General features: G+C 38.3%; 1 protein-coding gene across 1 annotated transcript in view; it reads left to right on the top strand.

The window, feature by feature from the left end:
- LOC121880280 (UDP-N-acetylglucosamine--dolichyl-phosphate N-acetylglucosaminephosphotransferase-like) overlaps nt 1–25,170 on the top strand; it is a 102,635-nt gene that overhangs the window by 32,051 nt on the left and 45,414 nt on the right. Inside the window, exon 3 of the mRNA XM_042387437.1 lies at nt 15,496–15,684. Within this exon, the coding sequence (XP_042243371.1) occupies nt 15,496–15,684 (189 nt within the window). The remainder of the gene's footprint in view (nt 1–15,495; nt 15,685–25,170) is intronic.

The following is a 25,170-nucleotide window of genomic DNA, read 5'->3' on the forward strand; positions in this document are numbered from 1 at the left end:
TCTCGTGGTTTTGCATCCTGGACTTCTTCATCTTCGGCATCTTCTATTTTCCCAGAATCAACAAGTTGTTGTAGATCTTCTGTAGAGAGGTCTTCACAGTGGAACTCGAGCAGTTCCTCAACATCAGCACTTTCCACTTCAGCAAAGCCAACTTACTTTGCAAGAGAAACACAATTTTCTGTAATTTTTGGGAGCTCCTCTGATGCATCAAAGCCTGTAAAATCATGAATTAAATCTGGGAGAAGCTTCCGCCAAACTCCACTCAAGCAGTCCTTACTTACTTCACCCCAGGCCTCCACAATGATGTCAATTGCATGCTTGATGTTGAATTTTTTCCAAAACTGAAGAACACTGGCCTTATCATTTCCTTCCTCAGTAGCTTCAATAAGTTTCTTAAATGTACGCCTCAAATAATAGGCTTTGAAGGCCGCTATTACGCCTTGGTCCATTGGTTGAAGGAGAGATGTTGTATTTGGAGGTAGAAAGAGCACTTTGATATTGTCAGAAAGCTCAGCAACAGTGGGAGGGTGGCTTGGCGCATTATCTAAAATGAGGAGAATCTTAAAATCTATATTCTTCTTCTTGCAATATTTTTTAAACACATTTTCAAAAACATCCACAAGAAGGTCAGAAAAAATTTGTCCCGTCATCCAACCTTTTTTGCTTGACCTAAAGTGAATACCTAGAGTAGACTTTATGTAACCCTTTAAAGCTCGCGGGTTGACAGAGTGATACACCAACACAGGCTTAAGCTTTAAGTCTCCACTAGCATTTGCACCCAACAACACTGTCACACGGTCCTTCGCAGCCTTAAAGCCTGGAGCATGTGCTTCATTCTTGGAAATGTAAGTTCTTGTTGGCATGCGCTTCCAGTATAAACCTGTTTCATCCAAATTAAAAATTTGGTCTAAGGTTTAGCCTTCTTCCTGAATCAATTTCTTTACAGTGGGAGGAAATGCCCGGGCACTTGCTTCGTCGGCACTTGCGGCTTCACCACATAACTTTACATTATGAAAAGCATAGCGGGTCTTAAAACCAGAAAACCATCCACTACTAGCACTAAAGGCAACCACATCATCAGGATTTTCAGCTTTTTTCTTTAGGTCCTCATATATTGACAAGGCTTTCTCTTTAATGGTGAGGAAGCTGGTCCCAGATCGCTTTTTCGTTTGATCTTCTATCCTTTGGCCGTGATCTTACACTTTTGCTAGCTCCCTTGGTTTTTCCAGCAACACAGCTTGCTTTAATCTTTTCTGCATTGGCTCTAATGGTACGCAAAGTAGACTCCTTTATTCCCGTTGCACGCACAATATCACATGTTCTTTCCTTATTTTCAAAACGCTTGACAACATCAAGCTTGCCTTCAAGTGTTATAGCCTTTCTTTTACGATCACCACCAGAAATGCGATCACCAGAATGCTTCCCGGAGATATTCTTCTTTTCCATAGTCACAAAATTGGGGAAACAGTAAATCAGAAAGCACTGAGGACGCTTAAAAATTTCTCACATCTAGCAAAGTGAACGTGTGGAGTAAAGAGAGCACAGGTCTAAAACGCTACGTATTTTGTTTTTCTCTCTTAGTTAAAATTTTACATTTTACATATACTGTACAGGTATACTGTATACATAAATATTACATAAATTATTTCTGCAATTGTTCACAAACAAAACACATAAATCAATTGAACGTGAACTGTAAACACTGCATAACCCCGCGCCAAGCCACAGCACTGTACATACTGTACAGTACACTTTAAACGCTACGTATTTAGTTTTTCTTTTATTTAAATTTTTACAATTTACATATATATATATACCTGTATAAGTAAATTGTAATTTACATATTATTCATATTATGCTAGAGCGCCCACAAAACATGAGAAACGTTTGAGTCCCCCAGTAGAGATGTCCGTTCTCTATCCACTCCAGGATGTCCGTTTTCTTTTTGTGTACTCGCTCAGGGACTCAAGTATTTCTGTATATGACACAGGATGATAAGGGAATTTGAATTTATTTGTTTATTTATTTATATATAATATACTGTAATATATTAAATATACTGCAAGTATTTTCTTTAATTTATATACGTGTTTCGCGAAAAAGGGAGGCTACATTTATGGTGATCGTTAAGGACCAAACTCCGAATCCATGACGTGACTTCTGTTCATTATTTATATCCTAAATTTACCACTGTAGGTAGTTTCAAGAATTAATGCAGTCATTTACTGAATATTCTTTGCAAAAAAATAAATTTTAAATGAATTATTTATAAGAGATAAGTATTATGATCAGTAAATATACAGATATGCATTACTGACCACCTCCGAACACAAGGACGGCTAAAAATAGCCACAGGCGGTCACAGTCAAGGTCACTTTCCCTTTCTTGTCACTGGCAAATGGGGGAGGGGGGGATGATAATAGCAGCTGTGTTTATTACGGTATGTTAGACTGGTTTATAATACATTTTTATTATTTTAATATACCGGTAATCTTCATTTTAATCCAGCTTACCAAACGTAAGTTTCAGTATAAAATAATTAGTGGTACTGTAGGACCTTGTGAGTGGTTTACTGTATACATAAATATTACATAAATTATTTCTGCAATTCTTCACAAACAAAACACATAAATAAATTGAATATGTGATGTCGAACGTGAACTGTAAACACTGTGTGTGATGTAGAGAGAGCGCGGGTGTAAAACGCTATGTAATTTGATTTTCTCTTTTATGTAAAATTTTACAATTTACTTATAATATATAGGTATACTGTATACATAAATATTACATACATTATTTCTGCAATTGTTCACAAACAAAACACAAAACTCAATTGAACATGTGATGTCGAACGTGAACTGAAGCCACAACAACCGTTCGAGTGGAATCGCGTTAGAGCAAACGAGTTCACGTTTTACAAATATCGTTCCTCAATTCATAAATCGCGTTCGAGCAAATTCGCGTTGTCAAAACACGCGTTATAGCAGAACTCACTGTAGGTGCACCGCGGAAAGTGAAAGTCCGGTTCTGGCAAGGTACCGTGTAAATGAGAAATCGCGGAAAGTGAAACCGTGTAAAGCGGGGTAATACTGGTGGTTATCAGCATTTACCTAGATCACGCGCACCTACAGTGATTTACTTGCATATATATATATATACAGTTGTACCCCGCTTAACGCGGTTTCACTTAACGCGATTTCTCATATACGCGGTGCCTCGCCAGAACCGAACTTTCACTTAACGCGGTTCATCTACTCATATACGCGGGAAGCGGCGCAGGCACGATGCACACAAGGTCGCCCAGTCATCAAAACATTACCAAGTTCTTCACCCACCACCCACCACAGCCGGCCCAAGTCAGTGATAGTGATAATTATAGTGAGGATATGGACTTATATGGACTTTGAGGGGTTTGACAAAGAGCCCTGCAAGCCTCTGTGGTGGATAGTGATACAATTGATACAAGTGATACAGGTGAGGGCCAATAATCTGCCCTCTGTCTCGGAACCAACCCCCCATCCGCGTGTGCCCAGCCATCTTTTCTACTAATGTAAGTGTTAAAAAACCTAATATTATTGATATTTCTCTTAATTATTAATTGTGTGTGCATACCATCATAAAGTTAAGATAATATTTTTACTACAACATAGTTGTGTGTCGTCAAAAAGTGGAGTTTGGGGGTCGGGCCAGTCTCTATTGGAATTAATCCCATATGTTCTGTTGTTCACTTGACTCGGTTTTCACTTAACGCGGTACCCTGTGGGTTCAATTGACCGCGTTAAGCGGAAACTCCCGTGGTCCGGAATGATTTTAGTTTATCCAATAGGTAGAAAGGCAACTTTTTTTTTTTTTTTTACTTATCTGAATTTTTATTATTATTATTTTATTATTATTATTATTATTACAGGAGTATTAAATTTTTGCCCCTCAGGCCCCAATGTGGGTCAGTGACCTATGCCCTGGTGGGCTATTCCCCGTAAAAAAAAACAACAACAAAGCTGCGGGAAATTTAGGTTTGTTTACATCCGGCAGTGCGGCTGCTCTCTCTCTCTCTCTCTGCTTGTCTATACAGAGTACAACATTTAGCCCTTCAACATATATGAGCAGTAAATAAGTGTTGCTTTCATATTCTTATGTAAAGTAATGACGATATGTTTTCACGTGTGCGCACTTACATACGCGATCTCTCTTTTTTCTTTACCATTATCGTTAGCTACTTCTATTGTTCCATTTATTAACATTAAATAACATTACTTAAAACAACCATATTAATTTTACTACAGCTACAACCAAGGTCTTAATTTCTTCAGTTTTATATGTAGAACCAGTCAGTCACTGGTTTTGTAATCAACGAAAACAATGCTGTGTCATTTCCTCGTGTGTTTTAATATTCTAAGTATTATTAATGAATTGTATTTCTCATTTTGCACACATAAACATTAATTCAATAAAAAAGACATTCAGTAATAAACAATAATGAATCTTTTGTACATAAGAGAAATGACGCTGTTTACACGATTATGCACGTCGTCTGCACGTTGGCGGGCCGTTCAAACCCGTCGAAATTCAAGTTTCCGCCGTCAAAATTTTTATTTATTTATTTTTTTGTGTGTTCCAATAAAATACGTTAAGAATTAAAAACTCGCGAAATTTGAGAAGCTACTATACGACATTTAACCCTTCAATATGTCTTCAAAGAGACCATGATGCAGAGAAAGTGGTGCTAGTGCTTCCAAGCATAAGCACAAGTCACTATCTATCCAGGAAAAGGGTGAATTTCCATGGTCCGGCACCGGTCAGGTCCCGAGGTTGCCGGACTAGAGAGGTACAACCTGTATATATATATATATATATATATATATATATATATATATATATATATATACCCGACTTACGACGGGGTTAGGGACCCAAATCCAGGTCGTAAGTCCGACATAGATAAAAAAAAATTAAAAATCTACAATGAAATACAGTACACTAAACGTAAAAAATAATGAGGAATGGATACAGTGTGACTGAGCACTTACCTTAAATGTAGTCAGCTGAATGCACACAGGGCCCCCATAATTTTCTATTTACAGGATACATGGAGACTATATTAATTGGAAGAAGCAGAAGAGGAGACAGGGCTGGGTGGGTCATCAATGTCGCTTTCTTCAGACAGGTTTATGTACTGTGGTAACTTGCTGGTTGAAGGTATTGGATCATCTTGAGGGAGTGAAGAGGCAGCACTGGTGGGGCGTGAGGAGACAGCACTGGGGGACTTCTTGAAATAGATGTCCAATTTAGACTGCACAGTTTGCTTTTTCTTTTCATTATAAATTTCTCTGTAGCAAGCAAGTGCATCTTGGATCGTTCTGTCAACTTTGGCATAACGCTCATAATTTTGATCCATGCCATCAAACATTTGCATTGCTTTATTAATTGTAGCAAATGCCTCTGCCATTTGTTTCACTGAAAACTTTTTGGGGGGTGCAGGCTCTTCTTCTACATTTTGTCTCTCTTCTTCCTCTGCAATTTTCTGTGCATCTAGTTCAATAAGATCCTCGTTACTGAGCTCTTCTGCTACACTTTCAACCAACTGTCCAACATCTTCAGTATCAATTTCTAACTCCAGCTGTTTACCTAACTCCACTATCTTGTTACTAATATCCAAAATAACTTCATTTGCATTAAATCCTTTGAAACTGTGCACATATCTTTTCAGGATTTTCTTCCATATTCCATTCATGCAATGTTTTGTAACCTGATCCCATGCTGCACTATTGTTCTTTATACATGACAAAATGTTGTACTCCTTCCAAAACTGCCTGCCGTTTTCTCACCTTCAGTAGCAGCAACAGCCTGAGCGAAGGTCGTGCGTAAATAATACGCTTTAAAGGAAGCAATAGCACCTTGATCCATGGGTTGGATGATAGAGGTAGTGTTAGGTGGAATGTACACTACCTTAACATTAGGGTGCATGTCGTCCAGGTGTGGTGGGTGTCCCGGAGCATTATCCAAAATCAGTAAAATCTTGAATGGAATCCTTTGTTGCAGACAATACTCCTTGGCTCGTGGAATGAAACAGGTCATGAACCAATCCTCAAACAGTACTAGGGTCATCCAGGCTCTCTTGTTACTGCGATAAAACACTGGCAGTGTGTGCTTGCTGACATGTTTAAAAGCCCTGGGGTTCCCTGAATGATAGATCATGAAGGGCTTTAGCTTGAAACCAGCAACATTCCCCCCAACAGAAGTGTAATGCTGTCCTTGAATGCCTTGAATCCGGGCATTGTTTTTGCCTCTTTGTGGATGTATGTCCGCTCAGGCATGCGCTTCCACAATAATCCAGTCTCGTCCACATTGAATATTTGCTCAGGCAAATAATTCCCTTCCAAAATCACATCATCTAACTCCTCCTTAAAAGTGTCGGCAGCACCAACATCGGCACCAGCTGCCTCTCCACTCACCTTAACATTGTGTAGACTGTAGCGTTTTTTAAATCTATCAAACCACCCTTGACTTCCTGTAAATGTTTGATCACATTCATCTCCTGCCTGCTCCTTCAGGCTTTGGAACAGGCTTCTTGCTTTAGCCTGTATGGTTAGAACGCTTAAGGGTACACGCTTCTGTATCTGGTCTTCTATCCATATCACCAATAATTTTTCCATATCGTGGATAGGACCTTCTCTTTTCTTTGATATTATAGTTCCCTTTATAGGTGTTGTTCCTTTCACTACTTCACGAATACGTTCCTTGTGCTTCAGAATAGTGGATATAGTCGAGTGTGAGAAACCTAGGTCGCGTGAGATTGTTGCTACTGTTTTTTCATTCTCATACTGTGATATTATCTTCAGTTTCATCTCAAAAGTAATTGCCTGTCTCCTTTTCCTTGGAGCACCACCAGCACTCTCACTTTTACGCTTTCCAGTCATTATAAAGTCAATTAAATACGATAATAACGAAAGTTCACAACGCGATCAGTATAGGATACGATAGCCAAACACAAACAAAGCGCTCCACTGAGTGAGTGTACCCACGAGGCGACCCAAGACACCCCTCCTTCTCGCCCGGGACGGAAACGTTTCGGTATAGAAAATGCGCGCGTCATTTGAAAATATTTTTGGTCATGACGGTTGCAGTCGTATGTCCCGTATGGACGTACGGTCAAAGCAGGTCATAAGTACCAATGAACGTAAGTCCATGTAGTCGTAAGTCGGGGTCTAGCTACGTTCTTGGAAACGTGACGTTAACCGAAATGGACGTTGTCCGATCATCACATAAACTTTTTATTTATACTTACGTGTATGTGGAATACTATATACGGACATATACACTTTTACTCTTAAATTACTACTGTAATGTGATACAGGTTATTAATTTTTATCTCTTGTGCAAAATACATGATGTTTATATTAAAATTGTTCACTGTTTTACAAGGATTCCAGCAACGCCGAGCAGATGGGCGAGCGAGGGGGCGTGGGGGGAGGGGAGGTATTACGTTTGACAGTTGGTACAGGCCCAGGTCTAACGCGTGTATATTTATCAGTTCTCAGGTGACTAAGCTTCTCTCTTATAAAAAGCCAGTGAAATGACCTGGGTGAATATAATTAACATAGCTGGGATTCTTGTAACATACTGATTAATTTGAATATAAACATGCTATAATTTGCACTAGACAAAACAATTTTAGTACCGTAATCAAATTAGTACATGTGCACTCCAGCTTTGCACTAAGGTCATTTATTTCTATTACGTTTCTTTTAGTATGGTGTGTGCATGTAAATGGATGAAAATAAATGAAGAAATCTATGTAAATCTACCCAAAAATACAGTTGAAAAACTTTTTTATAAAATGTACTACAGTACTGTACACTAATGTACAACAATTTTTATCTCTTGAGCAAAATATATGACGTTTATATTCAAATTATTGGCTGTCTTGCAAGGATTCCAGCAATGCAAATTATAATCTCCTAACTTTAGTCTGAGATATTATATAAGATAAAAACTGTAAGCCTAAAAGCCTGGCTGGGGGGGAGGGACTGACGGCTCCGCCACCCAGCGAGGGGTTGGGGGGGTTGAGGTGATAAGTTTGAGGTGAAGGTCTCTGTGTGTTTATTTAACAGTCCTACTAAGCTTCTCTCATTTTAAAATGCCAGTGATATGACCTAGGAGAATATAATTAACATAGCTGGGATTCTTGTAAGATACTGATTTATTTGAATATAAACATGTTGTAATTCGCACTAGACATAACAATTTTAGTACCGTAATCAAATTAGTACATGTGCACTCCAGCTTTGCACTAAGGTCATTTATTTCTTTTACGTTTCTTTTAGTATGGTGTGTGCATGTAAATGGATGAAAATAAATGAAGAAATTTATGTAAATCTACCCAAAAATACAGTTGAAAAACTTTTTATAAAATGTACTACAGTATTGTACACTAATGTACTACATTTTTTATATCTTGAGCAAAATATATGACGCTTATATTCAAATTAATCTCTGTCTTGCAAGGATTTCAGCAATGCAAATTATATTATCCTAACTTTAGTCTGAGATATTATATAAAATAAACATAAAGAAATCACCAGGGTGGGAAGAGGGGGCGGGAGGTGAGGTGACAGAATGTCTGGCGTTTGTTTATTTATTTATTTGAGATAAGATTTGACAGTTGGTGCTGAAGGCCTGCGTGTTTATTTATCATTACTTAAGAGTGACTAAGCTCTTCTCATAATTTGCCACCCAAACGACCTGGGTGAATATAACTTACATTGGAGGGATTCTTGTAAGATAGTAATTTATTTGAATACCTGTATAAACAAGCTATATTTGCAATAGACATAACAATTTTAGTACCGTAATCATTTAGTACATGTACAATACAGGTTTGCACTTAGGTCCATTGTTACTGTACAATATTGACTAAAACCACTAGATAACGTACGCCTAGCAGCACAATCTATAAGAATACGCGATGCATATGTGATTGTGCCCGCTCTAGGTCTATTTCGGTTCGCTAGGTCCCATTATTTGAATGGTTTTTTTTTTTCATTTTAAATTTTAATTGTTTATTCCTTGATAGAGGAAGCGGAATCCTCGTGCTGTCACTTTGTACCCCTGTACCATAACACCAGAAGCAACTGGCCAGTGTCACAAGTATATACAGTACAGCACAGTCATCCCTTGGTTATCACGCCTAATTGGGACCTCGCCGATAACGAAAGTACAGAACCTATGGGATTTATTGTAATTGGTTCAGGCACCGAAGACCCAACCCCAAGTTTCCCATTTTACGACCATTTAGACCCACTAAATATATATACATAATGTTATGGTAAATATCATAAACACACATAGGCATGGCTAGGCTTATTACAAAGTGATGAAAAGGGTATGCTTAATACTGTAGTCCACAAAACATGTAGCTATGCTTTTTTTATTTGGTCCCCCATCATACGAGTCTGTTTTCTCTCACATCAGGACGCCTGAGTCCTCCGTTTTCTCTCTTAATCTTAGAGTGCACCAGAAACTTTACTATCTTTAGTAATGCCACAGAATTTGAAATTGCAACCCCAATTGTAACTAGATATGTCTGATTACAGCAAATGTGTTATTGTCAATTTGTAGGTGAAAGATTTTATCCTCAATAGACGTAGGTTAACATTTCACCTGTAGGCAAATGCTTAAAAAAAGCCTAAGTAAGGAAGCATATTCCTTTAACACATAATATCTGATAGTATGGGGAGGATCATCGTGTCTCCGTCAGGGGGTTGTGGAATGGTGGTCCAGCAGGCGTCACGGGTTTTTTTTTGGGGGGGGTACGGACGTATATGCGATCGGACGTTGTTTGGGCGGACGTTAACCGGCGCATGACTGTTTAAGAGAAATATCAATAATACACAGTGGTCCCTCGGTTAACGAACACAATTCGTTCCAGAAGGTCGTTTTTTAACCGAAAATTTTGTTAACCGAATCCATTGTTTCAATAGGATATAGCTCACAGAAAAGTACAGTCGGCCCTTCATATACGCGGGTTTAGCATTCACGGATTCGCAAATACGCGGATTGCCCCTCCGGAGGAATATTCTGTACATTGAAGTAATTGAAGTACATTCAAATCGCGCACCATTCAAATAGCGCTCGGCACCGAACACTGCACATCGCCCGCTCCCGCTAACTCACACACACACACGCATAGCTCTCCCTCACTCAAGTCAGTCTCGCTGTAACCACGCTTGTGTTGACATCAGCATTGTAGTTGCAAAAATATTACATTTCCGTGAATGTATTATATCAAGCACAGTATGAATAGAATATCACTAATATAACAGTATTTTAACCGAAAACTATTAAAAAAACGAGTAACATATCTTGAACATCGGAAGGTTAGGTAAAGTCTTTTGTTTTCATGTAGTTTATCCTAATTTACATTGAAATACATTACGTTTCAGCAAAACTACTATTTATTTCTGAGAATATGGAAATGTAATATTTTTGCTGAAATGACGTACATATTACAGTGGAAAGTGACGAAAGCAATGACTGTTGTATTACAATAATATTCTATCCTAATTCACTTGTGATGCAACAGTTTTTTAACTGAAAACCATTCAAAAGCAATTTCGGTAACATCTTTTGAACGAAAGAAAGCGAAAATCATTGTTTTCGTCACGATTTTATCCCACTTTCCACTGTAATACGTACGTCATTTCAGCAAAAATATTACATTTCCGTGAAAGTAGTATATCAAGCACAGTATGAATAGAAAATCATTGTAATATAACAGTATTTTAACCGAAAACTATTAAAAAACGAGTAACATCTCGTGAACATCGGAAGGTTAGATAAAGTCTTTTGTTTTCGTCATGTATTTTATCCTATTTTACATTGAAATACATCACGTTTCAGCAAAACTACTATTTATTTCTGAGAATATATTCATTCAGGCACAGTTTAGGTAAAATATACATGTGATGTAACAGTTTTTTAACTGAAAACGATTCGAAAAACGCGTACCCTCTAACCCTGTTCAAGGAGAGGACTGGGAGGAGCTGTTTGGTGCTGAAGACGATGACAAAGAAAATGATTTTAATGGATTTTAATGAAAATATTCAGAAATATGGTATCGTAGTATTTATTCAAGTGAATTAGGATAAAATATTATTGTAAAACAACAGTAGTGACGATGTGGAGGAGGCGGAGGGATAGCACGGGGAGGAGTGGTGACCGGCGGGAGCAGGGATGAGTGGAGATGCCAGCCTGTACATTACGGGTGTACAGTATTAATTGTTTTTATTGGTTTTTGCATTTTAAAATTAAATACTGGACATTACATTTCAACAAAACTACTATTTATTTCTGAGAATATGGAAATGTAATATTTTTGCTGAAATGACGTGCGTATTCCAGTGGAAAGTGGGATAAAATTGTGACGAAAGCAATGACTTTTGCTTTCTTTTGTTCAAAAGATGTTACCGTAATCGCTTTTCGAATGGTTTTCAGTTGTGGGATTATGAGGCTAATGATAGGATAGAATATTATTGTAATACAGTACAACAGTTTTAAACTGAAAATCATTCGAAAAGTGATTACGGTAAATAATTTTGAACAACGAAAGAAAGCAAAACTCATTATTTTCGTCATGATTTTATCCCACTTTCCACTGTAATATGTACTGTACATCATTTCAGCCAAAATATTACAGTTCCATATTTATTTCTGAGAATATATTCATTCAGTCACAGTTAAGGTAAAATATACTTGTGATGTAATATTTAAATGAAAATACGGTATCGTAGTTTTCTTTTGTTTCAAATTTAATTAACAAAGATTGATGTTTCAAATGTAATGAACAAAAATTTATGTACAGTATCTATAGATAAACTTTAAAAAATGAATACTTTATGTTTTACATCGTCCTGTGCATACCATACCATGCATTTGGCTACTTTGGGCTTGCTATGATGACGCAAGAGATCTGCCCTGGCAACTGTACCGACACTCACAGCTGGTGGTGCGTTGGTGCGTCGTTTCCATTGTTTACTGGTAGTTACTGGTAAATATTTTTCAACCTAACGAAACTATTACCCGTTTAGATGTCGACCCCCAATTTTTTGCCAAATAATTTGGTCTTTAAAACTCGAACTACACACAGGTATATATGGTAAATAAGGACATGGGGGGCCAGGGTTTTTTTTTGGGGGCAGCAAAAGTACACGGATTTTTAACATTCACAGGTATCTCTGTTACCTAACCCCCGCATATGTTAAGGGCCTACTGTATATACAAAGTAAAAAAAAATGCAGTAAAGTACACTTTCTTTAAGGTGTGCATGTAGAAGGCTCCTGGTTGATGATGATGATGATGGCAATTAGAAGTGGGGGTGGAGGAGAAGGGAGAAGAGAAGGAAGTGGGGATGGAGGAGAAATCACCTTTCAGGGGACCCATGCTTGATGCCGTCATTTCACCAATAAAATTTAAAGTTTGCTAGGTGTAATTCAAAATTATTTTCATTAAATCAACACTGCACTGCGCTATATATTATCAATGTGTTAACTTAAGTGCAGAATGACCAATAATTTCTATGAAAAATGCAAAAATATTCAAGACACCAACAAAATAGGTGCTCTCTCCACAGTTTCAAAGTCCCAACTGATGCCTTGTGATCGACTCACGCATCTGAAGGGAGCACAACTAAATAAGTTTCTTGTACTGCATATATTATCAATATGTTAATAAATGTTAAAATGACTAATAATTTTAATTTATAACATGCAAAAATTATAAAGCACAACTTTATTGATATTTACTCCACTGGAAACTAATGTAAACATAGAACAGATTACTGAATTGGCAGACTCGGCCATCAGCTGACCAGCTGATGCTCACAACAAAACGTGTTTTTCGTAAGGATTTCGTTAATCAAATTTTTTTTCGTTAACCGATTTGAAGATTCTTATAGAAGGTAATTCGTTAACCGAACCGTTCGTTAACTGAGGGACCACTGTATTAGGCTATTTAACACTTACGTTAGTAGAAGAGATGGCTGGGCACAAGAAGATGGGGGGGGGTTGGTTCCGAGGCAGAGGCTAGCAGGACCTCCTCATCAAACCCCTCGAAGTCCATATCCTCACTATCACTGACTTGGGCTGGCTGTGGTGGGTGGCAGGTGAAGAACTTGGTGATATTTTGTTGATGGCTAGCATTGATGTGGTCGTGATACTGCTGAATATTGGGCTCCAGGGATTGCAACAGAAGGTTATTAGACACTTCATTGCGATGATTGCCCGTGTCTTTGGCAAGGATGAACTTAATTCTCTCAGCTAACTCGATGTCCTCCTTCACATCAGCATGTGTTAGTTCTGCTCTTGTTGTTCTGTAACACCTTGCTGCTCACTGATGTCATCATCTTCCAACATCTCGACCGCAGACACTTCAGGTTGCCTGATTACCTCCAGGATGTCCTCGTTGGTGGTCTCGGAGAAGCCTGCAGCTTTAACAGTTTGTGCAGCCTCTCTTGCATTCTCCAATGCCACAGCACCAGACTGAGCCTCGCCAGCCACGGTTTGCCTCTGCCTCCCACCAGGGATGCCCTCCAACACATGCCGCCACGCTTGCTGAATCGTTGCCACAGATAGCTGCCCCCATGCCTCCACCAAGAAATCAACAGCCTTTTTCACGTTAAACAGCTTCCAGAACTGCTTGACCCGCACTTCATTGTCCGCCAAATCTTGTTCGTGTTCCTCTTTCTCTCTCTCGCTATCGGTGCCACTCCCTAGGTTCTGCAGTTCACCCTTGGTGTTGGTGAGGTCGGTCAGGAGCCGAAACTTCTTGGCGGAGAAAGCAGCCTTCACGTTGCAAATCAACTTCTGATCCATGGGCTGGATTAACGACGTAGTGTTAGCGGGAAGGAAGACCACATTTACATTGGGGTGACGATCCAGCAAAAGGGGCGAGTGTCCTGGTGCGTTGTCGAGGAGCAACAAAATGTTGAATGCACATTATTTTCCACGCAGAGTTTCTTGATACCAGGAACGAGACAGTTGTCAAACCAGGAGAGGGACAGACCAGAGAACATCCATGCTTTCCATAAGGTTAGCCAGTGGACATTTAACTTGCTCATGTCCATATTCTTGTAGGCATGCAGCTTGCGGGCTTTGTGGATCACAGACAACTTCAGCTTAGCAGTGCCGGAAGCATTGGTGGTGAACAGTAAGGTGATGCGCTCCTTCTGCGTTTTGCGCCCCTGACACTTGCTAGCATACTTGACTACGAAGGTCTTGGATGGAAATTTCTTCCGGTACAACCCTGATTCATCCATATTGAACACTTGGTCGTCGGTGTACTGTCCTTCCTCCATAATTTTCCGTAAAAATGGGGGAAAATTCATGGCGGCAGCCCGATCGGCACTTGCTCCTTCTTCGACTATCTCAATATTCGTGATCTTGTTGCATCGTTTAAAACCTTGCAGCCACCCAGCGTAAGCACTGAAGGGCTTGGGCTCTGCAACCCCCATTTTTCTTGCTACTGCTGCATAGAGTTCTCGGGCGTTGTCCTGCAGTGCCCGAGTGTCGACCGCCATGTTCCTTCTTGATTGACGAATAATGTAGCTTACCAACAAACTCTCGGTCTTCAGCAGCACCTTATTGTGGCAATATTTCACCATCGAGGCACCTGCAGAATTAGTAATGTTCATGCATTCATTGATTTTGCCTACATTCTTTTTGATCGTGCTGATCGTCGATTCATTCACTCCATATTGTCTGGCCAGATCCACCTGCCTTTTGCCTTTTTCTAACTCCTGAACGATCTTGTACTTAACCTCATAGCTTAAGGCGCGTCGCACCTTCTTGGGCTTGGGGCGGCTTGGGCCAGGTAGTTCAGGGCTTCACGGGGGTGATGGGGGTCCAGCGGAAGCCATTGTGTAGAAAGAAAAAAAAACGGTTCCTGGGCATGAGTGAATATTGGCGGGGACAGTCAGAGTGGTGCGGCGATGGTTGAGAGCGAGGGTGGCAGGGGTGGCAAGGTTAAATAGATCAATCACAGCGCTCGGCGGAGGGGGTGCGTGGGTGGTAAGGATACGTGGTCCAATTACAGTCCGCGACATCAGTGATGACGTCAGCGCCCAGCACTTGCCCCACCGCTTGCCGCGTATATGATGGCATTTACTGCGTAAATAATAATTACCGCTTCTGGACAGGTGCCGCGTAAATGGCCGTCCTTGTATAAAATATCCGCGTAAACCCAGACTATACTGTATATATATATATATCCAAAAATATGAGTACAGTACTGTATCAACAAAATATTTAAACCAACAGGTTACCCTGAATTTTGAAAATAACTTGACAATCTTTTTATCCTATGCTCAGCAAAATTTTATGTACTGTACTGTATTTGCATGGGTCTTGCTACCAAACGTAAAATTAAATAACATTTTAACAGGCCACTGATAGATTCATTCATTAAATGCTTAAATTTTTTTTTTCTCTACCCCTGGAACAGGTATCCTGCAAGAGCCTTTGTTGGGGACACATTTACGTACTTTGCGGGGATGACCTTTGCTGTGGTGGCAATCATTGGCCATTTTAGCAAAACAGTATTATTGTTTTTCCTGCCACAGATCTTCAATTTCCTTTATTCTGTTCCTCAGTTGTTCCACTTTGTACCATGCCCAAGACATCGTTTACCAAGGTAAGTGAGTTACTGTGTATCCAGCCTCTGGAAGGCATATTGGTCTCCTTCCTTCCTCCTCCCTTGTGTCTCCATCATATGGGAGACATATTGGTCTCCTGTATTTCCATTATCTGGGAGACATATTGGTTTCCTCCACCATTCCTCCCCTGTTCTTCCTTCTCCTTCATTCCTTCTCCATTCTTCCTTCTCCTCTGTTTCTCCTTCTCCTCTATCCCCCCTCCTCCTCTTCTTTTTTTTTTGGATATGATATTTTCTAACATCATGTTTGTGCATCCTGAGGCTCTCCAAGAGATCTTCATGATTTTATAGTGTTTTATTTGATGTCTTATTCTTACTTATTGCAGTTTTAACATAATATGTGCACACTCAACAGGAACTACAAGAATCACCACCTTATCACAATAGTCACATTAGCTCTCACAATACAGTAGTCCCTCGGTTAACGAACGGTTCGATTAACAAAATTTTGGTTAACAAATTAGCTCCCATAAAAATCTTCAATTCGGTTAACGAACAAAACTTCGATTAACGAAATCCTTACAACAAACACGTTTTGTTGTGAGCATCAGCTGATCGGCTAGTCCGCCAATACAGTAATCTCTTCTTTGTTTACATTCGTTTCCAGTGGAATAAATATCAAGAAAGTTGTGTTCTTGAATATTTTTGCATTTTTTATATTAAAATTATTGGTCATTCTAAAATTTAACCATCCAAGCTCTTGTCTACATAAAGTTTTACAACTAATATTTTTGGCTCGATATATGTAACTTTATTCATTTATTGAAACTCATTTACATGCACACACTGTCCTAAGGGCAAAGCTGTACTGTACATGTACCGTATTTTTCGGCTTAAAAGACGCACTTTTTATGACAAAAATATACCTTGAAAATTACCATGTGTCTTCCAGGTCTTCCAGGACACTAGTCGATGAGTTGTAGCGGAGGTTTTTGAAATCAGCCCCTTACAAAGACTGTTACCTCATTACAGTACTTAACAATTACAAGTATTCTCTATACAGTTCTATAAAAGTATTGATTTAACTAATATTGTTGATATATTGCAAAAAAAAAATAATAATAAACCCTTCTTGCTGTGTGGTTTGTTTACTCATGGCAGTGGTGCGGCAGCGCCATCTATTGAGGAACTGCTAAAGGTTGTCTGCTGGTCTCAAATGCAGGAATGTTTGTTTCTTTATATGTAGGCTGTCATATTTGGACACCTATTTACAGTAGGCTCTCATATTTGGATACCCATTTAGACTGTAAAAACCCCACAAAATTAAAATCTTCCAAATTTAAATACAACTTCGTCATCCAAGTCAAAACACAAACACAACAACATTGGCTGTCCTTATGTTTTCAACTATACTACCACTGGTGGGTAGAATTTTGTTTTTTAATTCAGGAACATTAATTAAAATATATATGAACAATAAATAAGTGTTGCTTTCATATTCTTATGTAGAGTAATGATGATATGTTTACACATGTGCTCACTTACATACGTGATCTCACTTTTTTTTTACCCTTAATTGTTATCTATTTCCATTGTTCCATTTATTAACATTAAATAACATTACTTTAAACAACCATACTAATTTTACTACAGCTACAACCAGGGTCTTATTTTCTTCAGTTTTATTTGTAGAACCAATCGGTCACTGGTTTTGTAAACAACAAAAACAATGACGTCTTGTCTCCTCGTGTGTTTTAATATTCTTCGTATTATTAATAAATTGTATTGTTCAATTTGCACACATAAACAATAATTCAATCAAAAAGAAATTCAGAAACATTAATTTAAACATATATGAACAATAAATAAGTGTTGCTTTCATATTCTTATGTAGAGTAATGACGATATGTTTACACGTGCTCACTTACATACGTGATCTCACTTTTTTTTTACCCTTAATTGTTAGCTTCTTCCATTGTTCCATTTATTAACATTAAATAACATTACTTAAAACAACCATATTAATTTTTCTACATTAATTTTAATACAGCTACAATGGAGGACTTATTTTCTTCAGTTTTATAATTATGTAGAACCAATCAGTCACTGGTTTTGCAAAAAACGAGTTTTTTTTTACTTTTATTTTGTTTTTAAATAAAGATTTTGTTTTACATAGACGTTGATATACATGTTTACATTTGCTTACCTTCTACTGTTGGAAAATATTTCCCGTCGTTGTCACATAGGCAAAAACAAGAGAAAGAATGTAAACACTACAGCCCCTAAGATGTGGAGGTGACCAGGTGTATAAAATGAGTGCTGTATTAAAGATTTCACCTTCTTATACAGATTTTTTTTTAAATTGAAGAAAATGACGACTGATAAGCAGTTCTAAGTGATGATATTCAAAGAGGTGTGTGTACTTGTGCCAAAAGGGCTGTATATCAAGCAACGGTTTCACTGGTGTAGGTAGTAGGCAGCTAATGTACCAAACAAGAAGGTACTACCATTTGGGAAGATATTGAAAGCATAATGTATTGTCTAATGGTAGACCCTGCGGCTATGTGACCAAGTCCCAGGCTGATGATCTGACTTTCTGCAGGGTCTCAATTGTTTCTCTTACTTTGACAACACAACATACATACAGGTACTCTATTGTTTCTCACTCTTGATATTTTGATTTCATTTTTGTATTTCTTTTTTATTATTATTATTATTATTATTATTATTATTATTATTATTATTATTATTATTATTATTACATTTTCGTCCCCTAGGCCCCAATGTGGGTCAGTGACCTGTGCCCAGGTGGGCTAAAACCCGTAATTTTTTTTTTTAGAATTTCATTTCCAAAATCAGGGTGCGTTTTCCACGGTGCAGCGTCTTTCAAGCCGAAAAATACGGCAATCAAAATAAGGTACAAAATGATTACTAAAATTTAGTCACTATCTTATAAGAACTCTAGCAATGTAAATTATATTCTCCCTGGTCACTTCTATGACATTTTATAAACAAAAAACAAAAACTCGATCTATAGGACATAAATAAACAAATAAATACTCCACTAGACATTTGGGGCCAACTGTCAAACATGTCACTGTCACCTCCCTTCCTCCCCCCCTCCTTCCCCCTCCCAGCCAGGGTTTAGTGGTTATACAGTAGGCTGTAAGTTTTTATCTTATATAGTATCAGACTAAAGTTAGGAGAGTATAATTTGCATTGCTGGAATGCTTGCAAGACAGCGAATAATTTGAATATAAACGTCATACATTTTGCACAGGAGATAAAAATTAATCACCTGTATCACATTACAGTAGTGATTTAAGAGTAAGAGTATATATAGTGATTTAAGGGCGATTTAGGGGAATTTTAGGAGTGTTTCTAACTTTATGCATTTTTGGCTTGACTTTGTATGTACTTTTCTGTGAGCTGGAACCAATTACCCAATATCCCATTGAAATAATGGATTCGGTTAACGAACGACTCTGTGGAACAAATTGTGTTAGTTAACCGAGTGGCCACTGTATAGGAGTTTGGCCACCTTACATTCCGTGCGCTGATGTTACCCGCCACTCGGCCAAACAGAGGGCAGTCATCTGTTCAGCTCAAAACCAAACACACTTTAATGTAATAGATTGCTTTATAAAGGTTGGTTTGGCAAATTAACATTAGTTATGCACATATCATTTTTATCATCAATTCAAGTTTTTAATTGCACTATTTTATTGAGTTATTTGGTAGATGTGAATAAATGTACAGTGAACCCTCACTTTACGTGGTCAATTGAACCCACGGCGGCCCGCGTAAAGTGAGAAACGCGTAAAGTGAACAACATAATATATGGGATTAATTGAAATAGAGAATGGGCCGACCCCCAAACTCCACTTTTTCAGACACAATACGTACGTTGTAGTAAAAATAACTTCTTAATTTTGTGATGGTATGCACACACAATTAATAATTAAGAGAAATATCAATAATATTAGGTTTTTTAACACTTACATTAGTAGAAAAGATGGCTGGGCACACGGGGATGGGGGGTTGGTTCTGAGGCAGAGGGCAGATTATTGGCCCTCACCTGTATCACTAGTATCAATTGTATCACTATCCACCACAGAGGCTTGCAGGGCCTCTTTGTCAAACCCCTCAAAGTCCATATAACTCCATATCCTCACTATCATTATCACTATCACTGACTTGGGCCGGCTGTGGTGGGTGGCGGGTGAAGATCTCGGTAATGTTTTGATGACTGGGCGACCTTGTGTGCACCCTGCTCGTGCCGCTCTCCGCGTAAAAGGGTACACACACCGCGGAAAGTGAGCATTCCGTGTTCGGCAGGGTACCGCGTAAACGTGGAAACGCGTAAAGTGGGACCGCGTAAAGCGAGGGTTGACTGTTATAAAAAATGTGACAACACAGCTCACATGATGATGACGTTAATACCACCACTTCACACCCCTGACAAACCGACATTTATTGAGTTATATGCCTGAAAGGTACTATAGTTAGCCAATAAACAAGCAGGATTAGAATGATAGTGGTGGTGATATACAACCCTTGTGTACAATACAGGAATACCTCGAAAACTGATGCCCCAATAACCGCTGCTTCACATAACTGGTGATTACATTTAAGGGGAATACCCCCCAAAGTTTCGTTGATACCCCGGAGATCCGACAATTGGGAGAGGAGCGGCAGAGCTCTTGAAATTGGTGGGTGGTGGCGTGATACAAATTCTTGCCATGAGGGGCTCTGTGCACTGCCTTTGACACAATCCCGACATCTTTGCTCTTTGTTTACACTTACCATGTGTCTCTGACTTCTTGTGTTTTTGTTCTTCCTTACTTCATGTGTTATTCAATTATTCCTAAATGCCCTAGTGATAGTCCCTCTTGTGCTGCCCCCTAGGAGCAGCTTGTTGTGATGTAATAAGGCATAATAAGAGTGGTGATGGACCAGCAAAGAATGGTAGAGACTTGAACTTCCCACCCTAGACTGTCTCTACCATCCTCAACACAGGTAAAAAACAGTCTCAATCCCAGATGAGCTATTGCACTGTTCCAGCTCTCCCTAATAATATTACCAACACTCACTATCTCTCTAGCACCATTGTTGTCACTGCTCAAGGGGGTGTGTACTTACCACAAGATCTGTCTTGAGCACTTAGTAAATAATATTGTAGCATATTTATCAGAACTTAATAAGTATTATTGTAGTGTATAATGCATCTCCATATGCCCTGATTTATTCACTGATCAATTGTCCAAGTGCAAAAATAGCCAGATTGACCCATCATGTATCAATTAATTTTAAAATAGAAAGTAAAATGTTAAATGACAATGGTTTGGTAGTGCTGTTAATGTGTGTTGTGTGAGTGTCTTGCCACATCACCTCACCTCCTGCCTCGTCACCTCACCTCTTGCCTCGTTACCTCATCCCTTTCCTCATCGCCTCATCCCTTGCTTCATCACCTCATCCCTTCCATCATCACCTCTCCTTGCAAAGCAACATTTTTTTATTACTGTATTACACTACAGTGGTCCCTCGGTTATTGAACGGTTCGATTAACGAAATTTCGGTTAACGAATTACGTCCTATAAGGATCTTCAATTCGGTTAACGAACAAAACTTTGATTAACGAAATCCTTTCGAAAAAACGTTTTGTTGTGAGCATCAGCTGATCAGCTGATGGGCTAGTCTGCCAATTCAGTAATCTGTTCTATGTTTACATTCGTTTCCAGTGGATTGAATATGAAGAAAGTTGTGCTCTTTAATATTTTTTTCATTTTTTATATTGAAGTTATTAGTCATGTTAAAATTTAGTTAACATATTGATAATATATGCAGTACAGGGAACTAGTTTTTTGAGGCGCTCATCAGCCGCTTGACTCAACCACCAGGCGTCAGTTTGGCTTTTTTGTCAGTGGAGTGAACATCGATTTTGTTGGTGTCTTGAATATTTTTGCATTTTTACATTGAAATTATTGGTCATTCTGAACTTAAGTTGACATATTGATAATATAAAGCGCAGTGCAGTGTTGATTTAAATAAAATAATCTTGAATTTAAACCTACCGTATATCACGGCCTATAAGACGAAATTTGAACATTAAAAAAATCTGCCCAAAGTTAGGGGGTCGTCTAAACCACCAAGTTTAAAATTCTTACCTCTTAAATATTGTGGTTTAGTGTGTCAAGAGTGATGAAAACATCGTAAGCCACTCACAAGGTCTTACCACTAATTATTTTATACTGAAACTTACGTTTGGCAAGCTGGATTCAAATTAAGATTACCGGTATATTAAAATAATAAAAATGTATTATAAACCTGTCTAACATACCGTAAAAGAGATTTATACCCCTGTAATAAACACAGCTATCATCACACACCCCTCCCCACGCCCCCCCCCATTTGCCAGTGAGGAGACAAGAAAGGAAAAGTGCATTAATTCTTGAAACTATCGACGGTTAATTACAGACGCTCAAGTGACGTCACTAGTGTTTACACTACACCAGCTGGTAATATTTGATGCCATTACTTGAAGTGAATTGGCCTTATTTTAAGTAACTAACTATAAATAAATACAAAAATTAAAAAAAAAAGATCAAAACTGAGAAATAATATACTGTATGTATGTTGTGTTGTCAAAGTAAGAGGAACAATTGTGTAAGTACGTAATATTTTTTCACTCAAATCCTAATGAAACACTACTGGAGAACATTCCTTTGTCGCAAAACAGTTTATAAATTAAAGAAAATAATTACAGTGTGTTTAATATATTACAGTATATTATAAATAAATAAATAAAACAAATAATTAGGTAAATCTATTTAAAGTAAATGGAAAATAAGCAAACATGTTATTTACCAAGACCCTTCCGTCTGGCTCAGGGTGAGATGGAGGGGAGATAAAGAAGGCTATTTATAGCCCATCAGAAGTGGCTAGTACCCTAATGCACCATAAATAATTCATTGAACATTCATTTTTTGTACATAGTATATTCAGTATATATATATATATATATATATATATATATATATATATATATATATATATATATATATATATATATATATATATATATATATATATATATATATATATATATATATATATATATATATTATATATATATATATATATATATATATATATATATATATATATATATATATATATATATATTTGTGTAATAAATGTATGTAGTAAGTACATACTGGTAACCTTTTTCACTTAAATCCTAATGAAACATCACAATTAGAATACGGTGGTTGCTGTTGAACCACATGTATAAATAGTCACACCACCCAGACGAGGGAACACTCCCACCACGCTTCAGTGACGTCACTAGTGTTTACACTACACCAGCGAGTATAATTTGATGACATTACTTGAAGTGAATTGGCCTTATTTTAAAAAATCAAGGATGGTTGGTAAAGGACTACTGAGTCAGTGGGTAAGTGTCACATTTGGGGTACTGGTCTTATACAGCAAATAGAGCTCAAAAGCTACTTTTTAAATGGAAATTTGGGGGGGGCGTCTTATGCACCCCGCCGCCTTATAGGCCGTGATATACGGTAAGTGAACTTAAAATTTTATTGGTGAAATTACTGCATCAAGCATGGGTCCCCTGAAAGGTGATTTCTTCTCCATCCCCACTTCCTTCTCTTCTCCCTTCTCCTCCACCCCCACTTCTAACTCCCATCAACCAGGAACCTTCTACATACACACCTTAAATTAAGTGTACTTTACTGCAATATTTTTTTATTTTGTATCCCATTGAAACAATGGATTCGGGTAATGAAATTTTCGGTTAACGAACGACTATGTGGAACGAATTGTGTTCATTAACCGAGAAACCACTGTATATATATATATAGTGATTTAAGGACGATTTAGCAGTGTTTCTGGCATTACACTAGGTCCCAGGAACGTACCTCGCTTAAGTTGCGAGTCTACTGTACGTATACCCCGCTTTATGCGGTTCTCGTTTACCTGTTTCTACATTTACACGGTACCCTGCCAGAACCGAATTCCCCACTTTACGTGGTGCATCTACTCATATATGCAGGTTAAGTATATTTTTATTTAGCTCATAAAATTCATACAAATTACCCGACCAGAATATAATTTACATTGCTGGAATTCTTACAATATGATGATCATTTTAAATATAAACATCATGGATTTTGCATTAGACATACAAATTTTAGATCTAATGTAAGAATTTTGTTTACACAGAGCAAATATGTTATCTTTTGTGCAAAATATATGACGTGTATATTCAAAATATTCCTGGTTTTGCAAGGAATCCAGCAATGTCAATTATATTATCCTAACTTTAGTCTGAGGTATTATTTATTACTATACCTTAAAATCTAGTGTTTTCACCCAAACATTTCTCAGAGGGAGGAGTGAGTGAGCGTGGGAAGAGGGGGTGGAGGAGTTGTGTCCATTAGTTAAATGGACATTAACCTGTTGACTGCATTTCTCTTAAATATTAATTGTGTGTGCATACCATCATAAAATTAAGATGTTATTTTTACTACAACATAGGTATTGTGTCGGAAAAAGTGGAGTTTGGGAGTCGGCCCAGTCTCTATTTCAATTAATCCCATATGTTCTGTTATTCCATTTACGCGTTTCTCGTTTTACACAGACCTCCGTGGGTTCAATTGACCGCGTAAATCGGGGTATTACTGTATACAGTAGTACAGTATATAGTAGTACCGCGTAAAGTGAACAACAGAACATATGGGATTAATTCCAATAGAGACTGGCCCGACCCCCAAACTCCACTTTTTGACGACAAAACTATGTTGTAGTAAAAATATTATCTTAACTTTATGATGGTATGCACACACACATAATATAGAAGAGGTTAGGTTAGGGAAAATAAAGGTTAGGTTAGGAAAAATAAAGGTTAGGTTTAACACTTACGTTAGTAGAAGAGATGGGTCGGCATACGGGGATGGAGGCTGGTTCCGAGGCAGAGGGCAGATTACTGGCCCTCAGGTGAATCACCAACACTATCCACCATAGTTGTCAGGGCCTCCCTGACAAATCCCTCAAAGTCACCTTCACTGTCACTATCACTGACTCGGGCTGGCTGTGGTGGGTTGCGGGCGAAGAACTCGGTAATGCTTTTTTGACGGCTAGTGTTGATCTTGTCTTGATACACCTTGATGTACGGCTCCATAGCCTGCACCAGCCAGGTATGGAAGACTTCATAGCTGTCATCGTCATGGTCGTTGGAAAGGAAGAGCTTCAGTTTCTCTGCACACTCGATGGCACCCTTAACATTACTATGCGTTAACTTGTGTTCGTCTCGGGTTGACATACCACCTTCCTCTTCACTGACGTGATCATCTTCCAACATCTCGTCGGCAATCATTTCAGGATCTCTGATCACCTCCAGGATGTCTTCATTGGTGGTCTCGGAGAAGCCTTCAGCTGTAATACTGTGTGCAGCTTCTCTTGCAAGGTCCAATGCCACTGTAACAGACTGAACCTCACCAGTCACAG

Source organism: Homarus americanus, unplaced genomic scaffold (assembly GCF_018991925.1).
Source record: "Homarus americanus isolate GMGI-L3 unplaced genomic scaffold, GMGI_Hamer_2.0 scaffold20930, whole genome shotgun sequence".
NCBI classification, from domain to species: domain Eukaryota; kingdom Metazoa; phylum Arthropoda; class Malacostraca; order Decapoda; family Nephropidae; genus Homarus; species Homarus americanus.